This window comes from Scleropages formosus, chromosome 4 (genome assembly GCF_900964775.1).
Source record: "Scleropages formosus chromosome 4, fSclFor1.1, whole genome shotgun sequence".
Taxonomy (NCBI): domain Eukaryota; kingdom Metazoa; phylum Chordata; class Actinopteri; order Osteoglossiformes; family Osteoglossidae; genus Scleropages; species Scleropages formosus.
Window position 1 is genome coordinate 19,558,815 of NC_041809.1, and position 27,759 is coordinate 19,586,573.

At 44.3% G+C, this 27,759-nt stretch overlaps 3 protein-coding genes across 6 annotated transcripts in view; 2 read left to right on the forward strand and 1 right to left on the reverse strand.

Moving 5' to 3' along the window:
• Positions 1-10,722, forward strand: part of arhgap32b (Rho GTPase activating protein 32b) — a 106,896-nt gene extending 96,174 nt beyond the window's left edge. For all 3 annotated transcript variants that reach the window (XM_029251493.1, XM_029251494.1, XM_018755328.2), the window contains 11 exons: positions 2,393-2,495; positions 3,314-3,458; positions 4,672-4,754; positions 5,234-5,341; positions 5,502-5,647; positions 5,769-5,970; positions 6,182-6,327; positions 6,461-6,535; positions 6,647-7,468; positions 7,759-8,393; positions 8,484-10,722. In XM_029251493.1, the coding sequence (XP_029107326.1) occupies positions 2,393-2,495; positions 3,314-3,458; positions 4,672-4,754; positions 5,234-5,341; positions 5,502-5,647; positions 5,769-5,970; positions 6,182-6,327; positions 6,461-6,535; positions 6,647-7,468; positions 7,759-8,393; positions 8,484-10,649 (4,631 nt within the window). In that variant the 3' untranslated portion in view covers positions 10,650-10,722. The remainder of the gene's footprint in view (positions 1-2,392; positions 2,496-3,313; positions 3,459-4,671; positions 4,755-5,233; positions 5,342-5,501; positions 5,648-5,768; positions 5,971-6,181; positions 6,328-6,460; positions 6,536-6,646; positions 7,469-7,758; positions 8,394-8,483) is intronic.
• A 45-nt stretch (positions 10,723-10,767) lies between these two features.
• Positions 10,768-15,074, reverse strand: anapc13 (anaphase promoting complex subunit 13). Its single transcript, XM_018755329.2, has 2 exons — positions 14,837-15,074; positions 10,768-14,203 (listed from the first exon to the last, which is right to left on the reverse strand). Exons 1-2 carry the CDS (start codon positions 14,933-14,935, stop codon positions 14,078-14,080), a joined length of 225 nt encoding a protein of 74 aa, XP_018610845.1. The 5' UTR covers positions 14,936-15,074; the 3' UTR covers positions 10,768-14,077.
• Positions 15,075-15,628: 554 nt separating this feature from the next.
• Positions 15,629-18,204, forward strand: sc5d (sterol-C5-desaturase). Of its 2 annotated transcripts, none has more exons than XM_018755167.2 (5): positions 15,629-15,686; positions 16,117-16,337; positions 16,534-16,672; positions 16,791-16,891; positions 17,075-18,204. In XM_018755167.2, exons 2-5 carry the CDS (start codon positions 16,128-16,130, stop codon positions 17,528-17,530), a joined length of 906 nt encoding a protein of 301 aa, XP_018610683.1. In that variant the 5' UTR covers positions 15,629-15,686; positions 16,117-16,127; the 3' UTR covers positions 17,531-18,204. The 2 variants fall into 2 exon arrangements, with proteins under 2 accessions (XP_018610683.1, XP_018610686.1); XM_018755170.2 differs by having other exon boundaries at positions 16,534-16,666.
• The last annotated feature ends 9,555 nt before the right edge of the window (positions 18,205-27,759 follow it).

The following is a 27,759-nucleotide window of genomic DNA, read 5'->3' on the forward strand; positions in this document are numbered from 1 at the left end:
TGCTGATAATAGAAGTATAGTTGCCTGCTTTCTTTAATGCAGTGCTCTGACATTTCTATCAGTAATTGCATAAGGTGCTCTGCATGTTTCTTTTTGTCAGTGGTTATTTCTAAGCAGTTTTAGCCAGGAAAAAATTACTGGTTGGTTTCAGTTAATTCTAGACTAACAGGTTTGATGTGTGATCGGCTGCCGGAGGTTAGAGATAGTGAGGTGTTTGGGAATTGCAAGGGCAAAGATCTACTTTTCGAGCCTATGTTATGATGTTTCTCTTGCAAAATATGTGCTGTGTGCCTGCCCCACACACACACACACACACACACACACCCCTTTCCCACAGTGCCTACTGCTGAGAGTAGTTTAGCTCACTGGCAGGCACATAACACAGACCAGCAAGGAGCGCCGGTCTCGTAGCCTGGAATGCCAGGAGGACCACCCCCAGTGCCGGAGCTGGTCACCCTTTCCACCCTGGGGAGGGTTGCCATGGCAACAAATGAGCTTAAAGGGTGTAAAGGTCAGCCAGAATGGCAGAAAAGCTAAGTTGGGTGGCTTCTACTTCACTGATCCGAATAAGGCTGACATGCTGCTCTCTGGCTGCTGTACTCCACTGTAAATCTTCTGAGCCCTAACCTTGCCCTGTGACTCCCTCAATTTTCATCTTAAACTCTCTGCAAGCCCCAGATATGGGACTCTACCACTTAAAGTTTTTTTTTTTTCTTTCCCCATTTCCCCTTATTGTAAGGATAATTTTTTTTCACAAACATGTTGTGAAGTGAAACAGTAGAAATGGTACTGCAACCCGAGTCTTGGCTGTGGTTCCTGCCATTGGACTAACAATGAAAGAGAAGGGGATGCAGCAGCATTATGTATGATGTGTTGTTGTGATACTAATGCTGGAGACTAACAGAGCTGATTTAACTCTCATTTGCTTTAGATGAATAACTAGAAGCAGGGCACTGTTAATCACATTGTTGGTTATGTGTACAGGCTATGGTTGTTTAGATGTCCACGTACAGTATGCGTCATGAGAAAAGTGCTTCTCTCTTGCAGGACACATGAGGAACAGCAAAGTGCCCTTCCCTCCTCTTAGGTCATGTGACTCATGCTCCTGCACTGGAATAGAGCAGGGCCCTGCATCGTTGTAACAGCATAGTGCAGGGATATTGCACAAATGTAGTGGATTATGCATTTTGTCAGAGTTTTTAGGTCAAGCGCTGTCTGAAGAAGAACAGCTGGTCATGATGGCTCTTGTGGAATTTCCTGAAAGGGAAAAAAGAAATTCTGCAAAAATGATATAAAATCGTATAAGGCAATGTATACTTCTGTATTTCTTTGGACTTTTTTGCTGTGGGTTTTTTTTCTTATTTATTATATGTCCATTTGTTTGCCTGTCTGTCGTACTTTTAAATACTAGAGACCACTCGGTCAATAAAGGAAATTGAAGGCAATCTTATTTGTTAAAGGTATTGCATAGCATTTACATTTATTCACTTAGCTGATGCTTCTCTCCAAAACAACTTACAATGTTACATTACTTACAATTCTAACCCATTTATACAGCTCTGTAATTTCACTGGAGTACTTTGCTCAAGGGTTCTACAGCTGGAGGTGGGATTTGAACATGTGATCCTTGGGTCCAAAGGCAGCAGTTGTAACCACTACGCTACCCGCTGTCTCTAAATTGCTGTAAAATGGCAAAGTGGGTCTTTTACAATTATGGCTATAGGAGGGCTGTTCTGCTTGCATGAATCTGGATCTGGTGGAAGAGCTTCATGAACATGGCTCTGTGCCTCAATTTAATTAGTACGTTTCCTTTTTTTGGGTCAAGGTTCAGGGCAGGACAGGGTTGCTGAGACTACACAGGCACTTACTGCAAGGCCTGTCTCATGAGAGTCGACAGCATTTGGACAGGCGGTCTGACCAATGGCATCAATAAATACCTGTCGAAAGGCATTCCTAGGCAACCCTCCCTAGTAACTGACCGCAGCAGGGCTGTGTTGAGGCTTATGTGCGGCTCTGCTCAAGTTAAGCACAGAGCAAGAGTTTGTTTGGTTAGCCCCGCCACTCCCTAGATTACATGTACAATGGTGAGTCCTTCCTACCGACAATAGTGTTGTCTGATGGTCTCTTCCAGATAAACCACAATGTGTTGTCCTGTGCCATTGCTTAAATAAAGACAAGCAGACCTAGGCTGTGTTTAACCTCCATAAGTACACTAATACAGCTCACCACTTCCTGACCTTATAGCCCCAAAGACTTGTAAATATAGTACATAACAGAGGATGTCTGCTGTTTTTAGGAGTGTAAGCACATTTAGAGATGACACAACAAGTCCTGTTCATTATTATATTGTCTTATGTGGTCTTCTGTCTGACATGTCTATGGTTTCCTCCAGTTCCCCAGGTGCTCAAGAGTTGCACAGAGTTCATTGAGAAACATGGAGTGGTGGACGGCATGTACCGCCTGTCAGGAATCGCCTCCAACATACAGAAACTGCGGTAAGAGCCACACTTGTCCCATTTCCCACCCAGATTGTACAGTTTCCACCTTAACATGATGTGTGATATTTAAATTTTTTAACATCATTCAACTTTTGAGGTGAGTGGTGGAAGTTTGACTTCTGAAAAGTTGAGTGTCTTGTCATTTGGTCAGGATATTCTTTATATTCATGCTCGTCCATCCCAAGAAGCTGAATGGCAGCTCGTAGTGTACACACAAACCTGTCCTTTGGATAAGCCCTTTGCACAAGCAGCAGGTGGCAGTAAATAGAGGTGACACGGTATCATGATACTCCCTGACAAGGAGACCACATCAGTTTTGTACTACAAGCAACTGCTAACGAAAGTGAACCAACTTGTTTGAAGTGCCATCTGTGGCAGCATGTCTGTTCTGTTTGATGTGATCACAGTCGTCCATGCGGGTCTGCCCTGCCAGGCACCTCCTGACTAGTTGAGACCTGCAGAGATATCCCCCTCTACAGCAGTCCTTGGAATTTCAGCCTGATCTGTTGTGTCCTCAGAAGATTCTCTGTGACATTGCACTGAGGGCTTAACATTCCAGCCATAATTATAACCTCATGGGTTGTGGACTGTTTGGTCTTCCTCATTGTAAAGGTGTGATGATATGTCACTACTGTTGTTTTCATTGTATTTACTTGAGCCTAGTTTTGTTTTTTGATACTTAAATGAAGGTTGTAATATCAAGCATATATTTGTAGTGCTCAGACAGGTTTTCGAGAAAATAAGTATTGTATGTATGTGTCCACCAAAAATCTCTGCCTTCTACTTAGTCAAATAACGCTGGGGTCCTCCTCCAGGCATGAGTTTGACTCGGAGCAGATCCCGGACCTGACGAAGGATGTATACATCCAGGACATCCACTGTGTGGGCTCGCTTTGCAAACTCTACTTCCGTGAGCTGCCCAACCCACTGCTCACCTACCAGCTCTATGACAAGTTCTCGGTAAGCCTCAAACCAGGCAGGAAATGGGTGTAGTTAGGTGTGGCCGGACATCCATCCATCCATCCATCTATGATCATTAACCACTTGTCCAATGCAAGGGTCACTGCGGTCCAGAGCCTATTGTGAAAACACAGGGCATGAGGCAGGGTGCATTTTGAATGGGACTCCTCTCCATCAGTTATACATATATGCGCATATATTCACTCACACCAACCAGTGGAAATTCAGAGTCGCCAGTTCACATGCCCTTGGACTATTGGAGAAAAAACAGGGGAAACATGCAACCTCCACACAGCCTTGAGCTTCATTTCAGCCCACATCTAAATTCACAACCCAGGAGCTGTGAAGCTCTGTGCTACCAAACACAGTATTGGAAATGCACCCTATTTTCACACTACTGACCCTATATTCCAGTAGGGAATGCTTTGCTGAGGCTGTCAGAGCTGGGAAGGTGTTATGTGATGTCACGAGTATCCGATAATGGATGTTAGCTGTATGACTTTACACAATGTCCTCAATTCATTTTCAGAAATTTTATCTAGCAGAAGTATGGCACACAAGATCTCATTTGCAACACAGCTGAATATTTTCCATAGAGCAATGGTAAATGCAAATTTTAGGCATTCTCAGGTCTGCTGCGAACTACTGAGGAATCTCTAGCTCACGTTATCCAGGAATGTCTGCCACTGCCCTGAACACTTAATTTTTTTTCCTTTGCTACTTTTTTTGACATTTTCAGTCTGATCATTTTTAATTGGAGCTATTGAAGCTTTTTGCATTTTTTTGGCTGTTCCAGCAGCACAAGTACATGCTGAAAGAGTGTAATGAAAATTTGACTCCCTAACACTGGATGGAACTTGCAATAACCAGGAGAAATTTAGGGGTTTTTTTTTTTGTAAATGTGTTATATGTATATAAGTGTGTGTATGTGTGAGTATGTATATACATATATAAACATTTTATTTTTTTAAATTAAATCAGTGGAAATATATTAACACAAATAAGACAGGGAGACATTTTGGCTATTGTTGACTGAAGAAAAAAGGAGGATGTTACTGGTGTTTCCCAGTTGTTACAGAAACAGGCAGAAATTTGTTTCCCTGGTTCAACAGGACAGGTGTGAAAGCTTCCCAGTGTGCAGTGCTTTGCACCCTGGTGTCTCGAACTATGTGTTGGCACTGATCCGCGTGACTTACACACTCTCCCCTGACAGGAAGCCGTGTCTGCAGCTACCGACGAGGAGCGGCTGATCAAAATCCATGACGTCATTCAGCAGCTGCCACCTCCGCACTACAGGTTAGCAACTGCTCTGTACGCCACCTACAGGCTGACGGACAACACACAGACACTGTCATCCTCATATTGATATTGCAAACGGTTATAAAACCTTGATATACATTTTGTGAGTTTCACCCAGTTTCTGTACTGCTGAAATCTATAGCTTCAAATAAATAGATACATGTGTTATCCTTGCAGCAATTGATTGGAAATGTTAAATGACAGACTTTTAAAAAGTACCAGATATAGGTTGTATTTAAAGATAATATTTATGTCATTCATTTTTTGGATTGTACAGAGAAGCTCACGTCTAGTCGTACAGCAGTTGAATGAAGGTATTATTGAGGCAGTATATTTGTCTTCAAGTATGGTGATTTAGCACCCCTTACTGGCTCATGAATGTAATGGCTAGAGCAACAGTGAAAAGGAAAAGGGTTTATTATTTTCATAAATCACAAGGCTTTTGAATTGATTTTCTGTAATTAACCTGTTTTCAGGACTCTTGAGTTCCTAATGAGGCACCTGTCCCACTTGGCAACATTCAGCTACATTACCAACATGCATAGCAAAAACCTGGCCATCGTCTGGGCTCCTAACCTTCTCAGGTGATTCAAGTCTCTGCTGATATAGTCTTATCCTTTCAGCAAACGGTCACCTTGGGTTACCTGACATCATTGACAAACTTGGGGTTACATTGCTGATGGACACCTGCTGTGATGTTTACTGTTTCTCACTCACCCCTTGGTGTAATTGTTCCTCGCCCAGATCCAAGCAGATTGAGTCAGCCTGCTTCAGTGGAACGGCAGCCTTCATGGAGGTTCGCATACAGTCAGTGGTGGTTGAATTCATCCTCAACCATGTGGATGTGCTCTTCAGCCCCAAGCTCAGCTTGCTCATTCGGGAGGGTGCTGGTACGTTGAGGGAGGGACATCATGGTAGAGACTATTATCTAAAAGGCTTCTTAAGCCATTTCTTTGAAAAGCATTTTCAGTTATTCAGCTGTTCTTTTATTTGTGGTGTCCTGTCCTACAGGCCATAATTCTTTATCTAGACCCAAGTCCTTGCTGGTCTCATCTCCCTCCACGAAGCTGCTGACTCTTGAGGAGGCCCAAGCACGCACCCAAGCTCAGATCAACTCCCCTGTTACAGCTGATAGCAAGTACATTGAAGTGGGGGAGGGACCCGCTGCCTTGCAGGGCAAGTTCCACACAGTCATCGAATTCCCCACTGAGAGGTAAATTCTTAAGACAATGACATCATCTTTTTGTCCACTACATTGAAAACAAGTGGCCTCTAACAGTTTGTTAAATTACTTGTATTTATTTACTGCACCGTAGCCTTGAAAACATATGGCAAAAGCCTGAATATGACAGCACAGTGCACAGTTGGATGTGAAAGTGTGATATAACTTCTTAGAAGTGACGTCATTGTCCTGCTCCTTACAGGAAGAGACCACCCATTAAATCAAAGAAATCACCAGTGGGCAGCTGGCGTTCCTTCTTTAACCTGGGAAAGTCATCCTCTATGGCCAAACGCAAGCTCCAGCGCAACCCCAGTGAGCCCAATGAGCTTAAGGCCATGGCTCTGGCAGGTGAGGCTTTCTGCCCCAACCTCCCTGCCATATTCTTTTCTTTTGCTTGTGAATAAAATATTCTTCAGGTGGGGGATGGGCCAGTGGTGTTTGAAACTTACACTCACTTGTTTGCTTGCCTTTTTATTTCCAGGGGGAAGAGGTGACACAGGAACTCTACGTTCTGCCAAAAGTGAGGAGTCTCTCAGCTCGCTACACAATGTGGAGGGTAATAACAAGAGCTATATCTACACATTCAGCTGTTTCTATTTTTCACGTATTGTTCACTTTTAGTATTTTCTGCCTCAATAATGATTGTTTGTTTTTTTCTTTCCCTTAGGTGAGTCGAAGGTGTACCGCCCCCGTAGGCCTCGTTCCAGCAGCGATGCCCTGTCAACATCCTTTAATGGTGACCTACTTGATAGCAGGCATCATTGCAACTCCTACGATAATGTGGTCCAGGGGGAGAGCGATGGGGACGAGGGTCCCATATGTGTGCCAGCACTTATATCTCCACCTCGCTCTAATGAGGATGTAGATTTGAGCCCCCCGGACATCGGCATGGCATCTTTGGACTTTGACCCAATGTCCTTCCAGTGCAGTCTGCCCATGACAGAGCCCTCATTCCCCTCGCCAGAGCCAGGTGAGACCACTAGCCTGAAAAGGAGTCCAGGTGCCAGCTGCTCTGAGCCCATCTCACCCTCCCCAGAGAAGGCCTCGAGCCCTCTCCTGCTCTCCCCTGACTTCAGTCCAGCCTTGGGAGTAAAAACAGAAAGCAAGAAGCATCCTGCAGCCTTCTTAGCTGAGAAAGTGGTGCAAGCCCTGTCCCCCAAAATTAGCCGGAAGTCTGCCAAGATACCCCTTCTGAATATCTCAGAGCCCGTGGCTGCATCAACACCTAACCGGGCTCCTGAGAGCGTTGCTTCCCAGCCTTCTACACCTGCCACAGTAGTCTCCCAGGGTTCTTGGGGTGCCCCACCAGACATGGTCTCCTTACTGCTGAAGACAAACGAGACATTGCAAAGTGAAGGTGGCCAGCATGAGCCAAACAGCAAGCCTCACGAAGCCTGTCGGTCAGAGAGCCAAGACCAGCCTGTTGAAGAATGCCCAGAGGCAACGAGACCTGCTGGTGGCCAGGTACAGCCAGATCAGTGGACAGCAGGTAATGTTCTCCTCTTTGATAGATCACCATGTGCACTTTAGAGGGCTTTCAGGTAAATTAAGGCTGTATGTCACCGATGAAAATGTTTTTCTTATAGTGTGGTACTTTGCTATTTTAAACACCTAACTGTTGTTTTATAAAAAGGGAATGTACTACTATAAGCTCATAAGAGGTGCGCTTCAGTTATAAAACATGATCATCATGTCCCCCTCTGTCCTCTGCTGTCAAAGATTAGCGTACCTTTCCATGTACTCTCCTCAACTTCAGTTCCCCGTTTTGTTCCTCTCCAGGAACTACAACTTTGGACTCTCCACAGGGCCCCACCCCCGTCAGCTCTGTGTCCCTCCTCCCACCACCTCCCCCTCCGAAGAATGCTGCCCGCATGCTAGCTCTGGCCCTGGCTGAGTCTGCCCAACAGGCAACTATTCTCTCCCAGAGGAGGCCATCTGGGCCCCCAACACCCCTCTCTCCCCTTAGACCCCAGGAGCCCCTGGACACCTTGGAATGGCCGCCACCACCTCCTCTCCCAGTCCCAGCAGTCTCTGATGAGGTGACAGAGAGGGACACTTCACCTGCACAAGCATCCTCCTCTCACCCAGTTGACACAGCTGTCGAAAGCCCACCACTGGCACTCAGTCCCCATTTCACCACAGCCGACATCAAATTAACACCTACCTCTGCTGCTAGCCTGGACAACCAGAGCGCTGCCATCAGCAGCACCACTGTCACATCAGCAGAACCCAGCCAGGGTTCTGGGCCTGCTGTCACCCCTGGCCCTCAAGTTTCTCCCACTTGTAAGAGCCCAGAGAAGCAGCTGCCAGCCACTGTGGGTCAGTCCATTGTGACAAGTTATTCAGCCACTGCTACCCCCAGCAGCACTGCTGCCAATAAGGAGTTGGGAGCCATGCAGCAGCTGGGTTCAGAGGTAAGACACTGGAAGTCTTTAACTCTTTAAACAATGGTTAAAAGGTTGGAAAATTTCTGAAAGATAATAGTCTTGTCCTCTTTTTTCTAGAAACAGGTAGGCTTGGACATCTTGCTGCCAGGTTTCTCAAACTCTCCAGAACAGCCCACCACAGCTACCCAACTGCAGACGGGTACCTGGACCACACCTGTGGCAGCTACGCCCTCAGAACCAGCAGAGAAGCCCTGGGAAGCGGTGAAGCCAGTTCATCCTAGGGCTGAGCCTATTCCACCATATCACACCTGTGGACCCACGCCCCCAACACCTCCAGTTCGTTCTATTGAAAGCAAACTGGCAACAGCGGCTCTGTCTAGCACAGAGGCTGCCAATGCATCCAATTTCCATGCCATTCTCGCTGAAGCTTCCATGCCAGCCTCAGTGGAAGAGGTTCTTCCACAGCCACCCAGACCGCCACGGAAACCCTCAGTTCTTCAGCCTGCCTACATGTACCACCCAAAGGCAGAGGGCATGTTGGATCCTGGCACCGAGGCTTTTTTCTACCAGAGGACTGTTCCAGCGGGACAGGCTAATGTGCCATATCACTATCGGCCAGACAGTGTTCCGCCACACCTCTCTTACGCCTCTAAATCAGAGCCTCAGATCCTGTACAGCACCCGCTCCGACAGCCGCTATAACACACTGGGGCCGAGGTCCTTCCATCAGTCCATCAAGTCGAGAGGTCCCCACAGGGCAGAGTATCCTCCAAGTGGGTCTTCTGGACACCGTGGTCAGGGCTATGGATCCATGGATGGAGCTGCTGTATACCCTACCATTCGCAGGGTCCATTCTCTGCATGTGCCACCCACCACCATACGCTCCGTGCCAATTTCGCGGACTGAGGTCCCTCCAGATGACGATTTGTTCTACTACCAACGACCAATATACCAATACAAGCCCTACCAGCAGCCTGTGCAATCAGACTACCATGTCACCCAATTGCAGCCTTACTTTGAGAATGGCCGAGTTCAGTACCGGTACAGCCCCTACTCGGGCTCAAATCCTCTGGATGCACCCTACTACGACGTGGACCCTTATGGGACCATTCGCCTGCGGCACTTCCACTCATTCACCAGCCGAGACATGGCACCGTACCTCGGCAGGACAGGCAGCAAAGCTGGAAATTACCACTACTTGTCGCGTCACATCCTGCCGGTGGGCAGAGAACATAGCTTTGTGAGCCGGGACATGCCTCCCTCGCACAGCTCCAAGGGGGCTCCCGTCTACCTGGCCATGGATCCCGAGGAGTCCGAGAGAATTCGCATGCACTCCATGAGGCGCGAGAACCGAGCCAGACAGAAGACCAAGGGCCCCGTTATGTCTCAGTACGATAATGTGGGTCCATGCATCCCTGGGGATCTTGGAGGCCTGGAAGTCCTCCACCTGCGGAGCAAATCAGACCCGGTGAAAGCAGTCCTGATGGCTGCTGAAGGCAAAGATGGACGTTATGGGGCTGCCCCACCGCATCAGTCCAGGCATCTGGTGTCGGACCCTGAGGTCTTTATGTACATGGAGACGGAGAAGCACTACCAAGGGAATGGAATGGGTGACAAGCCTGGTGCACCACTCAAGCTGAGTGGCTCGAGGAGCAGTCAAACTGGACACCACCCCCATGTTCCGCAGCAACCGCATCAGCCTCCGCCACCACCACGAGACTTGTCTCGGCACTCGGAACAAAGTCGTACCGACCCCAAGGGTGAACCTGTGGATGGCAAGCAGGGTGGAGGTGGAGGTGGGGGCAGCAGGCACTGGCAAGAATGCTCTGAGCCCAGAGCCCATGCGTCCCGCTATGACCGCTCAGAGCCAGAGAGGCACACCGGCAGGAGTTACCCTGAAGAGGACCCGCAGGTAACCACTATGAAGCCCTTGGCTCCACCCAAGCCTGAGCGATCCCACAGCGTCAGAGAGCGGCACCACTACCACCAACCCAACCCCCCACTCCACCTTCCAGGGAACCCGGAGAGAGACCACAGTGGGTCCTACTCTCACCAGCCCCATGGGCAGAGACACAGCACCATGACCGTGCTGTCGCACTACGACAACCTGGATGACTATCACCCCATCCCGCAGGTTGCCCGAGGAGGCACCGGTGCTTTTCCAACAACAGGACTCACTCCTCCCCATGGTGTTCGTGCGTACTCAACCGCCCTGGGCCAGGGGGCCTTTGTCCCAGCAGAGCTGTCCCTTCAGCGGCACGAGACGGAGATACGAGCAGAGTGACAGAAGGAACAGTGATGCGCTAAAACGAGGAATAAAGAAAAAACTTCATAAAATTGAACAGCCTCTGCAGGACAGTGGACTGTCAGTGTTTAATTTTTTCTTCGTATTTTTAATGAAATGTAAAGAAAATTACAAAAAAGACTTTTTACACAAGTGAATGTACCATAATTTCTTCCATTGTCTAAAATGCCATACAGCTGTTACTTACTAAAAAGTGAGTTATATGTATATATGTGTCTAACAACAAATGGTACATAAAAGTAAAACCGTAGAAATGGGAGAACTACTGGTTATAAGGGATTATTGATTTTTTTTTTTTTTTTGGTGGGGGCAGGTAATGGGGTTACGGTTTGCATTTTAGAAATGCATGTACACTATCTTGCGCAGTACAGTTTTGTGTACATTGATCTACATGGTGTACTTTCTAGGTGTTACAAGTCGAGAGAGGAGCTGTATATGTCATCGTGCTCATGCTCTCCTCCAAGTCACAACTAGGCAGTGTGTTCACTGCTCTCTATTTCTGTACATCGGGTTGGGGGTCCACAAAGCTTTTATACAGACAGAATGTGCTTTGCCATAATTCTGCATTCTGTACCATTACTGATCTAATTGTCTTGTCCTGTATGTTCACTATAGTTCAGACAAACATTTTGAATTGGAAAAATGGGATGTCTTAGTTTTTTTTAGGTGATTGCTAGTAAGGAGGACCAAACAATAGAGAGAAACTGTTCTGACTGCAAGCATTCCTGAAAGTGACAGTGTGTTTGTAAGAATGACAAAAGAATAATTAACTGAAGGGGGGATACCGAAAAACTTTAGCAGAACATGATGATTGCAGCAGTGTCATTTTTGTTGCAGGGCACTTGAAAAATTTTGCAAGATTGAATAAAATATCAAATATTCCTCAAAGAAACTGATTTATAATCATTCCTCTCAAAAAAGGGCCCTTTAATATTAGACAGTGGAGACAAATTCTTTTAAGATTTAAGGTTTACACTTAATGTAAACACATTTATGGTACAAGTGCCATCTTCAGGTATACATTTATAGATCTAATTAATTTGCCAGCAATGATTGATCTGTTTAATTATTCACATACTTCTCATCAGTAATACATCTGGAAAGAATTGTAAATATGACACATGAACAGTATGGCTTTATTTATGCCATATTTTTTACCTGATTAGATCACATAACGTATCAGATGACGATGCTTTAAAAAAAAAAAAAAAAAAGTGGGGTACACTTTGATGGACAGATGGTTTCAAAACAAGTTGCATCTTTCTGCGCCATCCAAAGAAATGCACCATGAATTTCAAAATCTTTTTCCTCTTAGATCTTGTTAATAATACACCATTTTATTTACCAGATAACTAAATCTGCAGTGCAGCACAGAAAAAGGATATGTTCTGTCATAAAAATTTCCCACAGCTTAGAGGTTTCCATCATGGGGAGCTTACACATTGTCTTAAGTTGATAAACATGTCAATATTGTCCACATCAAACTCAAATTAGATTTTGAGTTTCCGATGGTGGTTTCAGATCAAGTTCTCAGCGACTGCTGTGCAGATGTTACTCAGACTGATAATGCTGGTTCGATCCACAATATGATTCAAAATTATGTATAAAACTCCCATGGTTCCCCAACCCATGACAGAGTGAGACAGTTGGATGAGCTACCTAGTTCTAAGCTAAATGTGAGAACATCTTTTCTATGAATAACTGGAAGGTATAAAATGTTTGTGTGGGATTTTCCAAACGAATGAGGAAATTGTTCTTGATCAGCAGTGAATTAAGTCTGTGCTGTTTATACTTACTGGCCTGAATTTTCTGTCAGTGATGTGGTGCAGCATTTCCAAGTTCAAATGACCTTGCAGTAACAAGGTAAAGCAAAGTGAATGGCTTAGGAATTGTCTTTTAAAGAGCATGGAGGTCCAATTCTCATTGCTTATGTTTCATATACATTCTGCGCTTTCAGATGTTCAGGTTTTAAAATGTGTCTAAAGAATACCTGGAAAACCCAACGTTTGACATCTATGCGAGGGGGAACAAACTGGAGAAAAATGAAACATTTGTGTTTCATGTCAAAGGAAATTTTCTCTGTCTCATCCTTCTTTGGATGAGTGCACATAATCTAGACAGTGGACTGAATTTTGTATAAAATGTGCTGTCACATCCTGTTTGAAACTTTTAGACTAGGGATGTCAAATTAAATTCCTGCTAGGCCGTGTGTGTGCTGGTTTCCATGCCAACTCATTCTCTGTCTGATTACTAGTAAATTGGCAGTACTCAATCTGTATTATTTAAATCTATTCAATTCCCATGAAAATTTAGCATTTAAATGTTTCTGTACACAGTACATGGTGAATATTTATATTCAGTATATTCATATTTACTTTTCAAATGTAAGATAAGCCCACTTTAGTAGTTCAGTGAACATGTCTGAGCAGAAACCTACATATGAACGGTCTGCATGGAATTGGTTTCGATGCCCTTTAAGGCTTACTGGCAGGGACATTAAACAAGGGAATCATTCCCCCAAGTGCAGGTTTTGGTACATTGCCATTCATGTCTTTTGAATTCAGGCATTGTAAGTAATATATAAACTGCAGTACAAAGTTAAAGGAATTGTTCCTTTGATTACAGTAAGAATATATGTGTTGCACAGACAGTTATTAAAGCAATCTGCAACAATGAAAACTTGGGCCTTGACTTTCCTTCAACTGTTAACTGTATGAATAAACTAATTTTGAAGCCCACTTCTCGTGCTGACGATGCAGTGGAAATGACCACAACTCGTGTATTTCAGATGTAACTGGTTCAACTGATGTCAGCCCTTGAGTTTTTGTTTATTTTTACTAATTTTAGCCCATTCCACTTAGTGGGTTGGTCTGTGAGATTAGTCAACATACAGAGGACCAGGCGTTACACCCCATGCGCACATGACGACGACTGTACACAAGGACCCAGTCCAACCGACTTCACCATGAAGCCACAGAGAAAAAACATCCAGCATTGCCATCATACATCACCAAGCGGCTTAATCTCCACCACATCGCCAATAAGGGTAATCCACTGAAGTTATCAAATGGGCACCTTCCTTTGTTGGTGAAAACCATTATTGTGTTATCAAATATATATCTAAAATCTTTGCAGAGCTATTCTGATGGGGTAAAAACTCAGGTGTATGTACAACAGCTGAAAAATTACGCAACTTTAATGTAGCTTTTGATAAGTGACCCACTTCTGCCAGGCTGTTCTTTGCCAACTTCTGAAAGAGGCTTCCAATATCACAGATACACGCCACAACTCAACGAGACACGATTCAGACAGCCACTCCCTCCGCGCCAATCTCAACGGCCGCTCCACGATCTCTAGCGCATGCAGGACAGGGAGTGTCTGGGTTCAAGTGCCGCACGGTATGTTCTCTAGTTCCCTGCATTGGGAGTGTTCTCATGAAGACTCTGCAGCGCCAGGTCAGACCACTTCATCTCTTGCTCCTTAACTGACTCTGTGGATCCGCCGTTGTCCTGCTCGGCCTCTGGGAGCTCACTCTGCACAGAAGAAAACGTGATCATGTTGGTGTCCTCTAGAGTCCACGGTAACTGGAGCATGAAGTGAAATAAACAGAGCTGATGATGTAATAATCCAAGTGAGAAGTGTATGGGCAACATGTATGCATCTGTCCAACTGACTGGGAAACTGAGACCAAGACTTAGGATCTATTTCTCTTAAAAGTGCTCTACTCATGCACCAAACTGCAAGAAACCTGGAGCAAGTTGTGAGCTCAAATCCCTCTATTGCTTTTAGCGCTCTTGATCAAGGTAATTGCAGTAAAACCTACCTACCCAGCTGTTTTAAGTGAGTAAATCGGTGTAAGCTGCTTTGAAGAAACGTGTCAGCTAAATTAATAAATCTAAGGAATGCGTTTTGTTTTATTTTTTTGTACCTAGCCAACAGGTGGCGTAGTGGTTAAAGCTGCTACCATTTCATCAATCATGTCCACTGAAAATTATCCTGCGATACATCACTACGTCACGTGCAACATTTAAGTCGAGAAACTCAAGAGTAAATTAATATAAATTTCGATTCGCACTCGTGCTCTTCTGTAAGGTATCTCAGAGTAAATACTAAGAGTAGTAAGTTAATCATTAACTTTTGTGTCGTCAGGTGCAGATAATGATTACCAGGGGTATAGTAACGTCCTCGTAGGGCAAGCGGTCCTCCCTCCACGCATCATCCGTGAGATCCAGGACTCTTCCGTCTCTTTGCACCTCACTGTCCATCGCTGTGTCTCCGCTCACCGCACGGCGACTAAACCAGACCCGACCGCCTCCTACAGAGCCAAACACAAGACCCTAAACGAGCTCAATCTAATCCCCGCCACTTTTTTCACGAACGCTGTCCGTGTTCCGCTGTCGCTTAATTTAGACGTCACGTGTCACGTTGAAATTAACCCGAGGCAAACGGGGACAGAAAACATCGGTTCCGTATTTACCGTGAACCGCCGTATTACGTACTGGACGTACGTTTATATACTTATATCTGTCTTAGTCTACAAATACACAGGCATGAAAACATACTAAGTCAGACGGACATGACTTAGTATGTGTTTTCATGCCTGTGTGTTTAATTTTGTTTTATACGATTTTAGCTTTGTGTGATGGTTTTGATATGCTCGCTAGCAAGCTAAAAAAAATAATTAAAATGCAGATTCCTGAACATAATTTGACAAAACATGTTTGATTACACTGATTTTAAAATTACGCAGTGCCTCGTGGACGGGGCCCCTTCACACCTCGCACTCTTCTCAATACTGCCTCTTTAAATTCTTCGCTCACACTGTCTCCTAGTGCCATGAGCTGACCAGAGTGTTGTCCAATTGCAATTCAAGTTACAGTCTCAGTTAGGAGGACTCGCCTTTCTATTGGAGGTTACGGCTTATTGTGTGACGATCTCGCGATCATTCTCTCGATCATTGGTTACTTTTTTTCTAAAGCGCCTGACATGATTATGGCAGCCTCCTGCTTTGGCCAGGTAAATTTATTTTTTTTTCTCAATTTAAAATTAAGCAGGTAGGCGCTCCCAAATAAAAGACATATGTATTGAAAAAGTGCGTCTTTTTACGTGTCGTTTATATAGGTAAAAATAAGAATTGTAATGACTATTGCAGTGTGGTTACTTTCTTGTCTTGTTACAGCGTACAAGCAAGGCAGCCTTGTATTTTCTTGCAGGTTTTCGGATAGGTGCCTCACTGCCAGACCTGTTCAGACTGATTTGTTAGCTGCCAAGTTAATATTAGCATGATTAAAATGCAAGAAAAACCCCTCTCATCGATTCACAGAGCATGTGTCATGCCGATGTGAACTTGTTGAAACAGCCGTTACTTCCAGGGAGGAGGTCTTGACTTGAGTATCTCCTCACTTCGAGTTTTTCCAGGCCACAAAATCAGTTTTTGTTCCCCCAGCAGGTGGAAGGATGGATCTCGTACTCAACTTCGCAGACCATTACTTCTTCACCCCTTACGTCTACCCCTCCTCGTGGCCTGAGGATGAACCTGTGCGCCAGATCATCGGGCTCTTGCTGGTCACCAACCTTGGGGCAGCCATCTTGTACCTTCTTCTGGGCTCCTTGAGCTATTATTTTATCTTTGACCATAACTTAATGAAGCACCCCCAGTTCCTGGAGGTTTGTGTACCTTTCATGCTACTACAAATGTGCTACTATTTTTAGCACATGTGAAATTTTTGCTTAAGTGTGTTTCAGTGGTGCAGCTCAGAAAACTGGTGTTCTATCGGGGGGAAACAACTCTAAGCAGAAACCCTGACAAGGAGCACAGATTTACTGCAGAGCAGTTAATAGTCTGTTGTCGATTGCCCTGCAGAATCAGGTGCGCCGGGAGATTAAGTACACCATGAGCTCTCTGCCTTGGATTAGTATCCCCACTGTGGCCTTGTTCTTCGCTGAAGTCAGAGGATACAGCAAGTTGTATGGCAACGACAGCGAATCTCCGTTGGGTAAAGGTCATTGTGCTCTGCTGCGTCCTCTCTGGCTTTCGCAAGGCCTGTCATTATGTGTATATTGTTTATCTGATATTACACACAGCAGAAAATAATTATGGCTTTCTTTGTTATTTTTTAGGATGGCTTGACCTCATTTTCAGCTCAATTTCATTCCTGCTTTTTACTGACATGTGCATCTACTGGATCCATCGGTTTCTTCATCACAAAGTTATTTATAAGGTGAGCACAATTCTTGTAGTTAAAACTAAGGCAATGTTTAAATAGGGTGCAATTTTCCAATTGTTTTGTTAATTTGAAGAAATATAATGCATTCAGTGTGTGTGTGTGTGTGTGTGTGTGTGTATTCTGTTGCATTTTACAGCATTAAATTTTTCTTTTTTTCCCCCTTCTTCTCTTCTACAGCGTTTCCATAAACCCCATCATGTATGGAAGATCACCACACCTTTTGCTAGTCATGCCTTCCACCCTGTTGATGGCTTTATGCAGAGCCTGCCATACCACATTTACCCCTTCCTGTTTCCCCTGCACAAAGTGCTTTACTTGCTCCTCTATGTCTTTGTCAACATCTGGTCCATTTCCATCCACGATGGGGATTACCGCGTGCCCAGCTTACTGGAGAAGGTCATTAATGGCTCTGCACATCACACCGACCATCATCTCTTTTTTGATTACAACTATGGGCAATACTTTACACTCTGGGACCGCATTGGTGGCTCCTATCGGCACCCTTCAGCGCTAGAAGGAAAAGGGCCCCTCGATGCTGTCAGGAAGCTCATTGCTGAGGGCAAGCTGGCCAAAAGCACAGGCGGCCATGCTAATGGTGGCTCTTCGAGTGGTAAAGCACTCAAGGAAGAGTAGCTGGCTGCAGGGTAGATAATGATGGCTTGCGTGTCCCATTTCTAGGCCTGCACACTTCCCTTCCTCACCTGCAGGAAATTAAGTAGTGTATCCCCTGCCTTTGTCTCCCCAGTAAAAAGGTAGTGGATACAAATACCATATGCAATACTTATGAGCAAAAAATAATTTGGTACAAATATACAGAACTAGAATCTTCAAAAATGGTGAATGATTTTAATGAGGTGGATCTCTTGTTTGCCAAATGGAAGTTCTAATCGTGGTGTGTGTATTCTGCTGCTTTGTGTCTTACACTCTGTGGACACATCTGGCATCAATCTTTAGGGACACTCAGCACCTATGGGATGCAACTAAAGATGTGATTTTATGGCCTTGTAAGTGGAGTGTGGTATTTGCAAAGCTGATATACTAAATTCACATGCTGATGTAAAGTGATACTGAGGGTAAAGGGATAAAAGAAATAATAATTTTGCATAATTACATTTTTTAGTTATTCATTTAGCAACTGCTTTTCTCCAATGCACTACAGGTAGTGTTATCAACCCACAAACCTTCTTCACGAAGGTGACTTAACACTGCTAGTGCTGTACGCTACTTACTGTAGTGTTGTACCTACATTCATTCACTTAGCAGACGCTTTTGTCCAAAGCGACGTACATCTCAGCAAAAGTACAATTTATGCATTACATTGAGAGAAGGAGACATAGCTGCAGACATGAAAGTCTCAAGCAAACTTAATTTGTTCCCTACCACTTGCTGCACCGAGGTTCATCGTTCAAGTATCTCGATGAAGCACACTCTTTCACTTACACACTATGGGGAAATTTGAACAGCCTGTCTTTGGACTGTGGGAGGAAACTGACACAGACATGTGGAGAACATGCAAACTCCACACAGGCTGAGCGGGGATCAAACCTTTCCTGCCACCCGGGTACTGGGAGACAACAGCATTGCTTGCTGTTCCGCCCATGATGGCACAGTGAGTCTCTGCTGCCCAGATAGCTGTACCTTTTTAAGTTGATTAAAAAAATGTCAAGATTGTGATGGTAGGAATTGAACTTGAAATGAAATTCTAGTAAAGTAATTCTGCATTCACGAGTTTCACATCAGGTGGAATGGAGGGTTGTATTAGTGGCAGAAGCCAGACAACAATATTTGTGTTTCAGCACATATTTCCTGGAAGCATGGTCCATATGTATGGAATGGGAACTGAATCGCATAACCATGTGCTGTTAGCATCACGAAGGTGCCGAGTTGAATCAATAGGTAAAGATGTATGGTCTGCCATGTTTTCACATCTGCTTTGTGAATGAAACCCTCCTCATGCTCTTTTCAGTAGCTGTATCCCCTGAAATATTGCACATCTTTTATTGTCCGGTTGTCATTTGGTAATTTGTTCAGAATTAGCTACTGTTAACATATGCACATGATGCAGTTTTATAAATGTGTCATACTAATTACTGCAGTGCTACATTCCCCAAAAATAAACATTTTTTGAATCACTTGGGTAACGGTCCCAATTCTTTAAAAGAACGCCATTGCAGTTCTTGCTTCTCAGTACTGAAATTCAAGACAATGTGATAATATTGAAAACCAGAATGTACGAATGATGATTCAGCTGCCCACTAGAGTTAGAAAAGAATGTGCCATTCAAATAAATTTTTCTAAATTTCAATTTTCTGCAGTACGCTGATTGTCGTGTTGTATTTTTTATAACAATATTAATTCTTCTGTTGGATTGCATACGTGACCATCTCTCCCTTATGCTTTTAAACTCGAGTGTTCCTGCATTACTTTTATTATTTAGTCAACGATTCAATAAAGTGATAAACATTCAGGCTGTAAATAAGTGCAGTGAACAACAGGCAGAGAGCTGTACCTACAAACACAAATATCAAAGCACTGTTTGCTTGTTACCGCCATACTGGTGATGCTTATCTTTCAGGTGTGATCATTTGTTGTGAATTTCCTTGCAGAGGTCAATAGAGTATCCCATCACATCCTGTCCTGTCCTAAATAGCTGCCTGTTAAAGTGTGATTCAAATATGAAATGCATAGAATCTCAGAGCAGACAAATAGGAGTTAAATAGAAGAGTGTGAGAGAAATGGATCCAAAAGAGGTGAGCTTTGAGACCCTTCCTGAAGGCTTGAAGGGACTAAGCTGCTCTGAGGGATAGTTTGTCCCTCCATATCCAAACCAAGAACCGACAGGCATCATATTTCAAACCCCTTGTAAATAGAAGCATCAGGCAGCCACAGGTGGAGAAGTGTAGCACTCCTGATGCGATGTAGCACCTGATCATGTCCTGGATCATGTCCCTGAGACACTGGTTTAAGTGGTCATTTGTGTTCTTCCTTCCAACCGTCCATCCATTGTCAACAACTGCTTGTCCCGAGCGGGATCGCGGCAAGCCGGAGCACTTATGCAGCAACATATGGCGCAAGGCCGAAGGGGGGAGGGGACACGGACGGGACGCCAGTCCGTCTCAAGGCACCCCCATCACGCTCGAACGTGCACCGGCTGAACCCGCCACGCCTTCTGTGGTCTTGTAGGCCGTAAACAGGCAATGACACAGCATTGGTTTTTGGTGTTGTTTTTCCCTTCTAATACAACAGGGGGCGCTGCAACATCAGGCTTCAACTGTTCCTTGAGGAGGTGAAGTCAATGCTCACTGTCATTGTATCACTTAAACTCCCTGTCTTTCATCAATCTTGATTTTGAATGAGAATGGCACATTGTTGGGTCATACAATTGGACCAACTGGTCAAAGCGCAACACAGTAGAGTAAAACTGCCTCTTTTGAAGAGGATGACCTTGCGTTTTTCCACGTTGCGACATTTAAATGCTGGCGATCAGGCTATGCTTTCATCACAGAACGCTGGTATGATTTGTCACCCATTCTGTCAAAAAATGGTCAGACAACTGAAATATTCTATTAAACCTGTAGAATGTGTTGCTGGCGGTTTGTCATCAGGAGGAGTCATGCTCGTCAGCCAGTCATTTTCATGCAAATCTCTGCGGGGGAAAGGAATCAAACAAGAAGAAAATCATATTTACTCTTCATATATTCAGAATGAGTTTTTTTTTTTTTTTTATTTAATCCAAATCTAATCAAAATTAACAAGAATATGCACTGTAATCGCTATCCGTTCAAAGCGGTTACACAAATGCACAATGAACACTAATATTTTTACTGCCATGAATCTGTTTCACCTGCAATCACGGGCTTGTTTGATGCAAGTAATGTACATAATTAATCACAGTAGTTCACATGGTCCCATTGTGCTGGGATGAATAAGGAAACATCGCATTTAACATTCATTCTTGTTTTCGAGTTGATGATCCAATAACCGACACTGATGCTTGTCCCTTGTTTGTGGTGGCAGGTTGGTAGATGTTTGTGTGTGTGTGTGTGTGTGTGTGTGTGCGTGTGTGTGTGTGTGTGTAACTCTGGTTCAGGCTGCATCACGTTGCGTCTACTAACAGATTTGTATTTCTGCTTCAAGTTAATGACACTCACTATAGGAACATTTAAGTTAAAAATTGTAGTGTGATACATGAATACCGATGTCCGTTCTATTTGGCACTGGAATTTTGAATTTGAACCAAACTACAGTAGTCTGTTACAGAGCAACCTTAAAACAAAGTGTTACTATGGCAACCATTCACAAGGCCACAGATAAACACCACTTGGTTATTCAAGCGTGCAATAGGCTGTGGTTTTTAAAAAAAGCGGGGTACGGGTTGACTAAGGGACAAGATGACACTATGGCAGTCTTTGTTCATTGTTCACTTTATCTGCTTTGTTTCATCATGTTCATAGCTGAGCAATGTCCACTTTGTCGAGGCCTTTTTTGTGAAAGTCCTTTTTAAACTTTCTCTTTGGCTGCATTGTCATCTTTCCTATGACTGATGCATCAATAAGATGATAGATTATCAGTGAAAAAACACCCTTGTGATGAGTATTTTGCAGGTTTGCTGCTAAATACATTTGATAGATGCTTTTCTCCAAAGCAACTTACAATGTTAAGGTATTTACCCCTTTAAACAGTTGGGTAGTTTTACTGGAGTAATTTAGGGTAAGTACCTTACTCAAGAGTACTATAGCCAGAGGTGGGAATCAGACCTGTGCCTTTTGGGTCAAAAGGTAGCAGCTCTAACCACTACACTACCAGCTGTCCCCTTGTAGAGAAAGAGACATTTAAATAAAGGATAATTAGTCATTCATCTATATAAAGCGCTATAAAATTTGTCATCTTAAATATGCTGTCAAATATATGGCGAAAATATCTTCTTTTCTCCTTGTTCGTTCACCCCTTTCCCAGACGTCAACTGGACATGTCGGATCAGTCTTCCCTTTTCAGAAATGTTTCCATACACTCTTCATAACAAACATGTTTTCCTTATGATCTCAATGGTGCGTATATTCTCACTTTCTCGGCTCACACTGAAGTGCTAATTGAAGGGGGGCGGAGCTCCAGACCGAGCTGTGCTGGGCAGCCCATTTTCCACCTCTCCATCTGACCATTTCCATTCACAGCCCTTCAAAGCCTGCTTCCACGTTATCGCTGTCTGTGATCATAACCTTCATTTCAGCACTTCAAAAGCCCGTAGTAGCCGTCCACCAGCTCTGTAATGATAGCTCCGAGTGGAGGCGGCTGCTGCAATGTTTCCTGCATCACTATGATGCTTGATTTGTAAGAGCTCAGGCCATGTGTGGAATTCAGCTACAAATAAACAGGTAATAATCTATTTTAGGAAATAATGAAATTTTGGCTTACAGCGGCACAGAAATAAGAAAAAAAAGGTCTAGAAAGTAGCTTAGCAGTTAAGGCCGTGTCTTGTAATCTAAAAGTTTCACGTTTAAATTCCATTTAATCAAATGATCTCCTATGTGCCTTTGATTCAATTTAGAAAAACTCTGTATCGAGACACTGGTGTAACGTACACTGGTTTATTCTGTGATATGAGATAAATTTACTGTACTCAAGAATCACATGTCTGCATCCAAATCTCTCCTGTGGATGTAATGCACCTTTTGTATTGTTCTCTAAGATGTACGTGTCTTTGGAGAGAAGCGTCTGCTAAATGAATAATAAATGTCAATTCCTACTGTAGAATTCTTCATCAAAGCACTTAATGATACTCTAAGAATACCATTCTCTGTGCCATGCTTGGACAAAAGCTTCAACTAAAAAACTTAATAATAGCCTGTGTTTTGCAACAGGTGCATTGTCATCTGTCATTTGACAGATTTTTTGGGTGTGTGTGTGCGTGCACAGATATGTACGTGCATATCTTCATAAACCCACATGTTGCCCAAAAATGCCCTTTTATTCCATGCTGGGAAAAAAAAGCTTTATTATGCAGAGGATGCGCATGACCGTGTGGGATGCTGTGTGACTCATTTGTATCCTGACAGTCAGCCGGAGTAAACGAACACATCATTTAAAAGTTCAGTTGCCGGGTAATAAATATTCAGGAAGGTGCCGGGGGGACTGGTGTATTGTGGACAGCTGCAGCACATCCCTCTTTTTAATTATCGTCATGAGGAGTCTTAAAAGGAAGCAGCTAATCATCAACAAAGACCGTCTGTCAACATTTATGTGCCTTGCGTGGTCGCGGCAGGATTACTGTATGTAGGCCGGCTGAGGACTCCTGTAGCTTCATCTGTTGGGACTCCATACCCCAGCACCACCGGGGAGTCCAAGACGTTCTTGGAGTTGCCTCTGAGTGTAACTACCTTAATAGCTTTAATGGCAAAGATCGCATTAACATCTTAAGTCCTCATAGCTCACCTGGCTAAGTGCTCTGGAAAAGAGATGAATGGAGGGGATTGAGGGGGGAGTGGTGGTGTGGTGGGTTTGACTGGGTCCTCCTTTCCTGTGGGTCTGGGGTTTGAGTCCTCCTTGGGGTGCCTTGTGATGGAGTGGCATCCCATCCTGTCCTGGGTGTGTCCCCTCCCCCTCCTGTGTTGCCGGGTTAGGCTCCGGCTTCCCGCGACTCCGTATGGGACAAGCGGTTCAGACTGTGTGGATGGAACTGAGAGCAGATGTTTCAGTGTGTTGGTGGTTTGAAGCACTTTTGCATGTTCACTGTGGCCTTAAATGACCCATAAAATGCCCCTGCTTACATCCGTAAAATACCACCGCATTGTAAATCATGTAACTATATAACCCATTTGGTCTTCGGCTCATTTCCTCTCTGTGTACGTCCACATCACTGGACATCACTCTGTACACCTCACTCAGGTGTTAAATTGGATGCGCTTCCACCGGACTGCCGTCTGCACTCTTTAAAAACCGGCTTAGTTAAAAACGAGTCTTGGCGGGACTATGGAAGATCATCTGCGAGCGGCGCGGCAACAGTTCATCCCCCCGTGTTTCTTCACATGCCAGAGGAGTGTTATTAATTTTTACTTTCCCCAAAGGTGCTTCCTGATCAGTTCGGAGTCCACATCCAATCTTGGATTCTGAGTGTAGCAGAGCGGCAACAAAACCCACCGCGCAGCATGAATCTGGTCGCTTTGTTTGAATGTGTGAAAGGTTGCGCAAGCGCTTCTTTGTTTGTATCCACAGGTCCATGTTGTATTCAGTTGCATTCAGTGTATGTTAGTGTTTTTCTGTTGTAAATAGAAACTTCACTTTCATTTGCTGAAATTTCGCAACATTTTAACAAAGGGGATTGAAAGAGTTTTGAGCCTGGATTACATTTCCCCAAAAGATGCAAACATGATACAATTCACATGAAGGTGTTTAAAATGAAAACCAGATGTTGCACAGTCACTATTTCTGGTTGTAAGCTGGAAAGATACGCACAGCCTTTCTTGACTTGATGTTAATGTGGGTTTACTGGAAGTTCCTCCACGGAAGTTGCCCCTTCAAAAGTCATCTTTTTCCCAAACCCGGTGCTGAACATCCTCGGGGCACCGACCATCTGATCTTCAGGGCTGACAGCATCTGTCCATTTAACGTATTTCACTAACCTGTTCAAATGTAATTAGGTGTTGCAGCTGAACTATCATTTCTGATACCACACAAGACTTTGTAACAGTGGTCCATTTCACTGCAGCTTCATCTGCCTGCCTTCATCTGATGGTCTGTGCTGTTGGAGCCCACAAGCGCTACATTGGAAATTCATTTCCTACAATGTAATCTGTGCTCTACACTGTCTTACTTCTTCCTTTAAAGCGTGGAATGGTAAATTATAAGGAAAAAAGGGAACACAACATTAACCATAAGGCAGATTGGGACCACACAGCGGTCCCTTTTGTCCTGCGTTTAGATACAAAATTCTGCTTGTAATATTCATATATGTTTCTGGGGGGGTGCAGTGGCGTGGTGAGCTTGGTCTCTCCCTGCTCTCTGGCAGGTCTAGGGTTTGAGTCCTGCTTGGTGTGCTTTGCGACGGACTGGCATCCCATCCTGGGTGTGTCCCGTTGACCTTACATCCTGTGTTGCTGGGTTAGGCTCCAGCCTGCCGTGACCCTGCTTGGGACAAACGGCCTCAGACAGTGTGTGTGTGTGTTTCTGGAAGAATTATTTTTTCCATCAGTGGCAAAATACTGTATTTTTATATGAATTCTTACTTTTGATGTAGAACTACGTCTTTCTCCTCACTAGGGGGGTTAACCTGGGAATTGACCGTCACGAAAAAATGCAACCCTCTCTTGCCGCTACAGCTAGCAAATGAAAAGACATAGAGAGATACTGCATATACCGTTGGACAGAGAAAGGAACACCGCATCACGCGACATATGAACGGCCGCTGCCGGTTCAACCTGAGCGAGCTGGCAACATTGAGAAAATGTCCCACATTTGGTTCGTTATGGAGTTGCCGCACGTTGCACTACATATCATCACGTTCGAACCACGTCATAACGTTGACGTCAGCACCTCAGTTCGTTGCTAGAGAGCCGCTCTACCGGACACGTATCGCACCAGCAGGAAAACCTTCATTTAGGCCAAGGTAGGAGGCCTGAATGCGGATCATCGAATTAAACATTTCAAAGATGCTCAACAAACACGACGCAAAGTATTATCGCAACCGACGAGCTGCACTTAAGGAGCAAGCCGAGGCCTCTGGGATTCGAAAGACACCAGCCAAGACACCTCGGAGCCGCAACCATCGACTTCTCGCGCACCCGACATCACCGTGCAGCATGAGCACATGGACGTGGATGCAGCAGTGACCGACCTGATATCTGGGCCGAGTGAGTCGGGGCTCACCACCCACACGTAGTTCTACGTAAAGACGCGCAGCATAGTAAAGCTATGCATCTGTGATTTTTTTCTTTATTTACATGGTTGGTTGTTTTCAAGCATGGTGGAACAGCAAGTAGTGCTGGTGCCTCATGTTGTCTAATGTTTGTCTTGAGATGTAAGACTAAATCCCGCTCAGGGAGGGGGGAGTTCACATGTTCTCCCCACGGTACAAAAGAAACCCGTTTTGTACCCTTCTTTACCATGCATCTATGTGAGCAGTTGCTATGAGTGTGCTTTTGATTGAACAGCACTCACCCTACCCTCTGTTTTCATCATGAAATCCAGTGACAGATAATGTGTTGATGCACACATGATTAAGATGTTTTACAGGGTCATAGCAATGTCAAGAAGTCTCGTCTTCTGTCAGGGGTTTTAGAATTGGAGTTTTTGCTTTATTGTAACTATCCAACCATCTATCCATCCATTGTCAATAACTGCTTATCTGGTGCAGGGTGAGACTTGAGTCCGTTGCAGGGCAGTCACACACACTTACTCTCACAGTTCACCTGAAACAGAACATTTAAACTCACCGGGCCATATCTGAACTCTTTTCTGAACCCACAGGCCAGGAGGTGTGGCATATCAATGGTACCTCTGCACCGACATCCCATCCCTTTGTTCTGATTTTTATTGATATAATTATTGTGGAGTAGAGGGGCATGGTGGCGCAGTGGGTTTGACCGGGTCCTGCTTTCTGGTGGGTCTGGGGTTCAAGCCCCACTTGGGGTGCCTTGCGACAGAGTGGCGTCCCGTCCTGGGTGTGTCTCCTCCCCCTCCAGCCTTTTGCCCTGTGCTGCCGGGTTAGGCTCTGGCTCCCCGCAACCCCACATGGGACAAACGGTTTCAGATGATCTGTGATTGATTGATTGATTGATTATTTTGGAGTCCAGTTTATTCTCCAAATCTTCTCTGGATCTTCGTGCAGCGGTATTACGCCACACATCAGCATAATTTATGCCAGGGAAGCAGAGCACGTATACCCAATATTTTTTGCCTGCAGCACTTTTTCATTTTTGGGCCTTTTTATGAGAAGGTTGAGTAGACAACTTATTTCCCATATTAATGTAAACCCTCAAATAATATAAAAAAGTTACACCCCTAGTTTCACATTTTGAACCAAGCCGTTGGTTCAGCACCTGTTTGCTAATGCCTTAAGAAAAACCAAGTCAGGAATTGCACTACCTTCTTTGATGAGATAAACCATCCAAATCTGACCAACAAATTGAAATCTCTATGGCTCCAAAAACACTTTATTGATTTTATGACATAGCTTTATACAAAAGGAGGATTTAAGTGGTAGAAGCAGCAGCAGCATTTAACACCATTGTTATATATTCAAAGTGAACCAATAAGAAAGTGAGATAATAGGAACTGAGTTGATTTATAAGACCAATGAAGTTTAAGCATGAAAATTAGGGTTCCATTTATTCCGTTATGCCTTGTGAAATTTAGTCTTAAACTAATGTAAATCCTGCCTTTCAGGGACTTGTTAGTATTCGTTGTTTAAGATGCACAAAGGAACCAAAATCAAGTTAATTGCACATGTTTTAATTGTACAGACACACATGTAACATGTATTTCAAAATAACATGCACAAGCTGTAATTAGTAACTGTTCAAGCCTAAGTAATTAAGTTGTTGCTTGGAACCAAATAAAATTGTAGTAAATGGAAATGAGCTTTGGGGGCAAATATCCTGGAGAGGAAATTTCTTCAAAAGAGACATTGCTCTGAGATTTAGGGGAGAGCGCCAAGTCACCCATCGTCTAAAACTTGAAAACCTCACAGAACTGATGGCAATAATAAGGCGACTCCTCCGAGGGGAACCCCGTTAACACCTTCGGTTTACCCAGACCCGAGTTGTCACTGGACGTGACCACTCCAGATGGAAGAGGGGAAGCCGAAACCAACATGAAACCTTGCAACATGAAAGTGAGACCATGTGGAATAAAGAGGGATGGCAGACCCT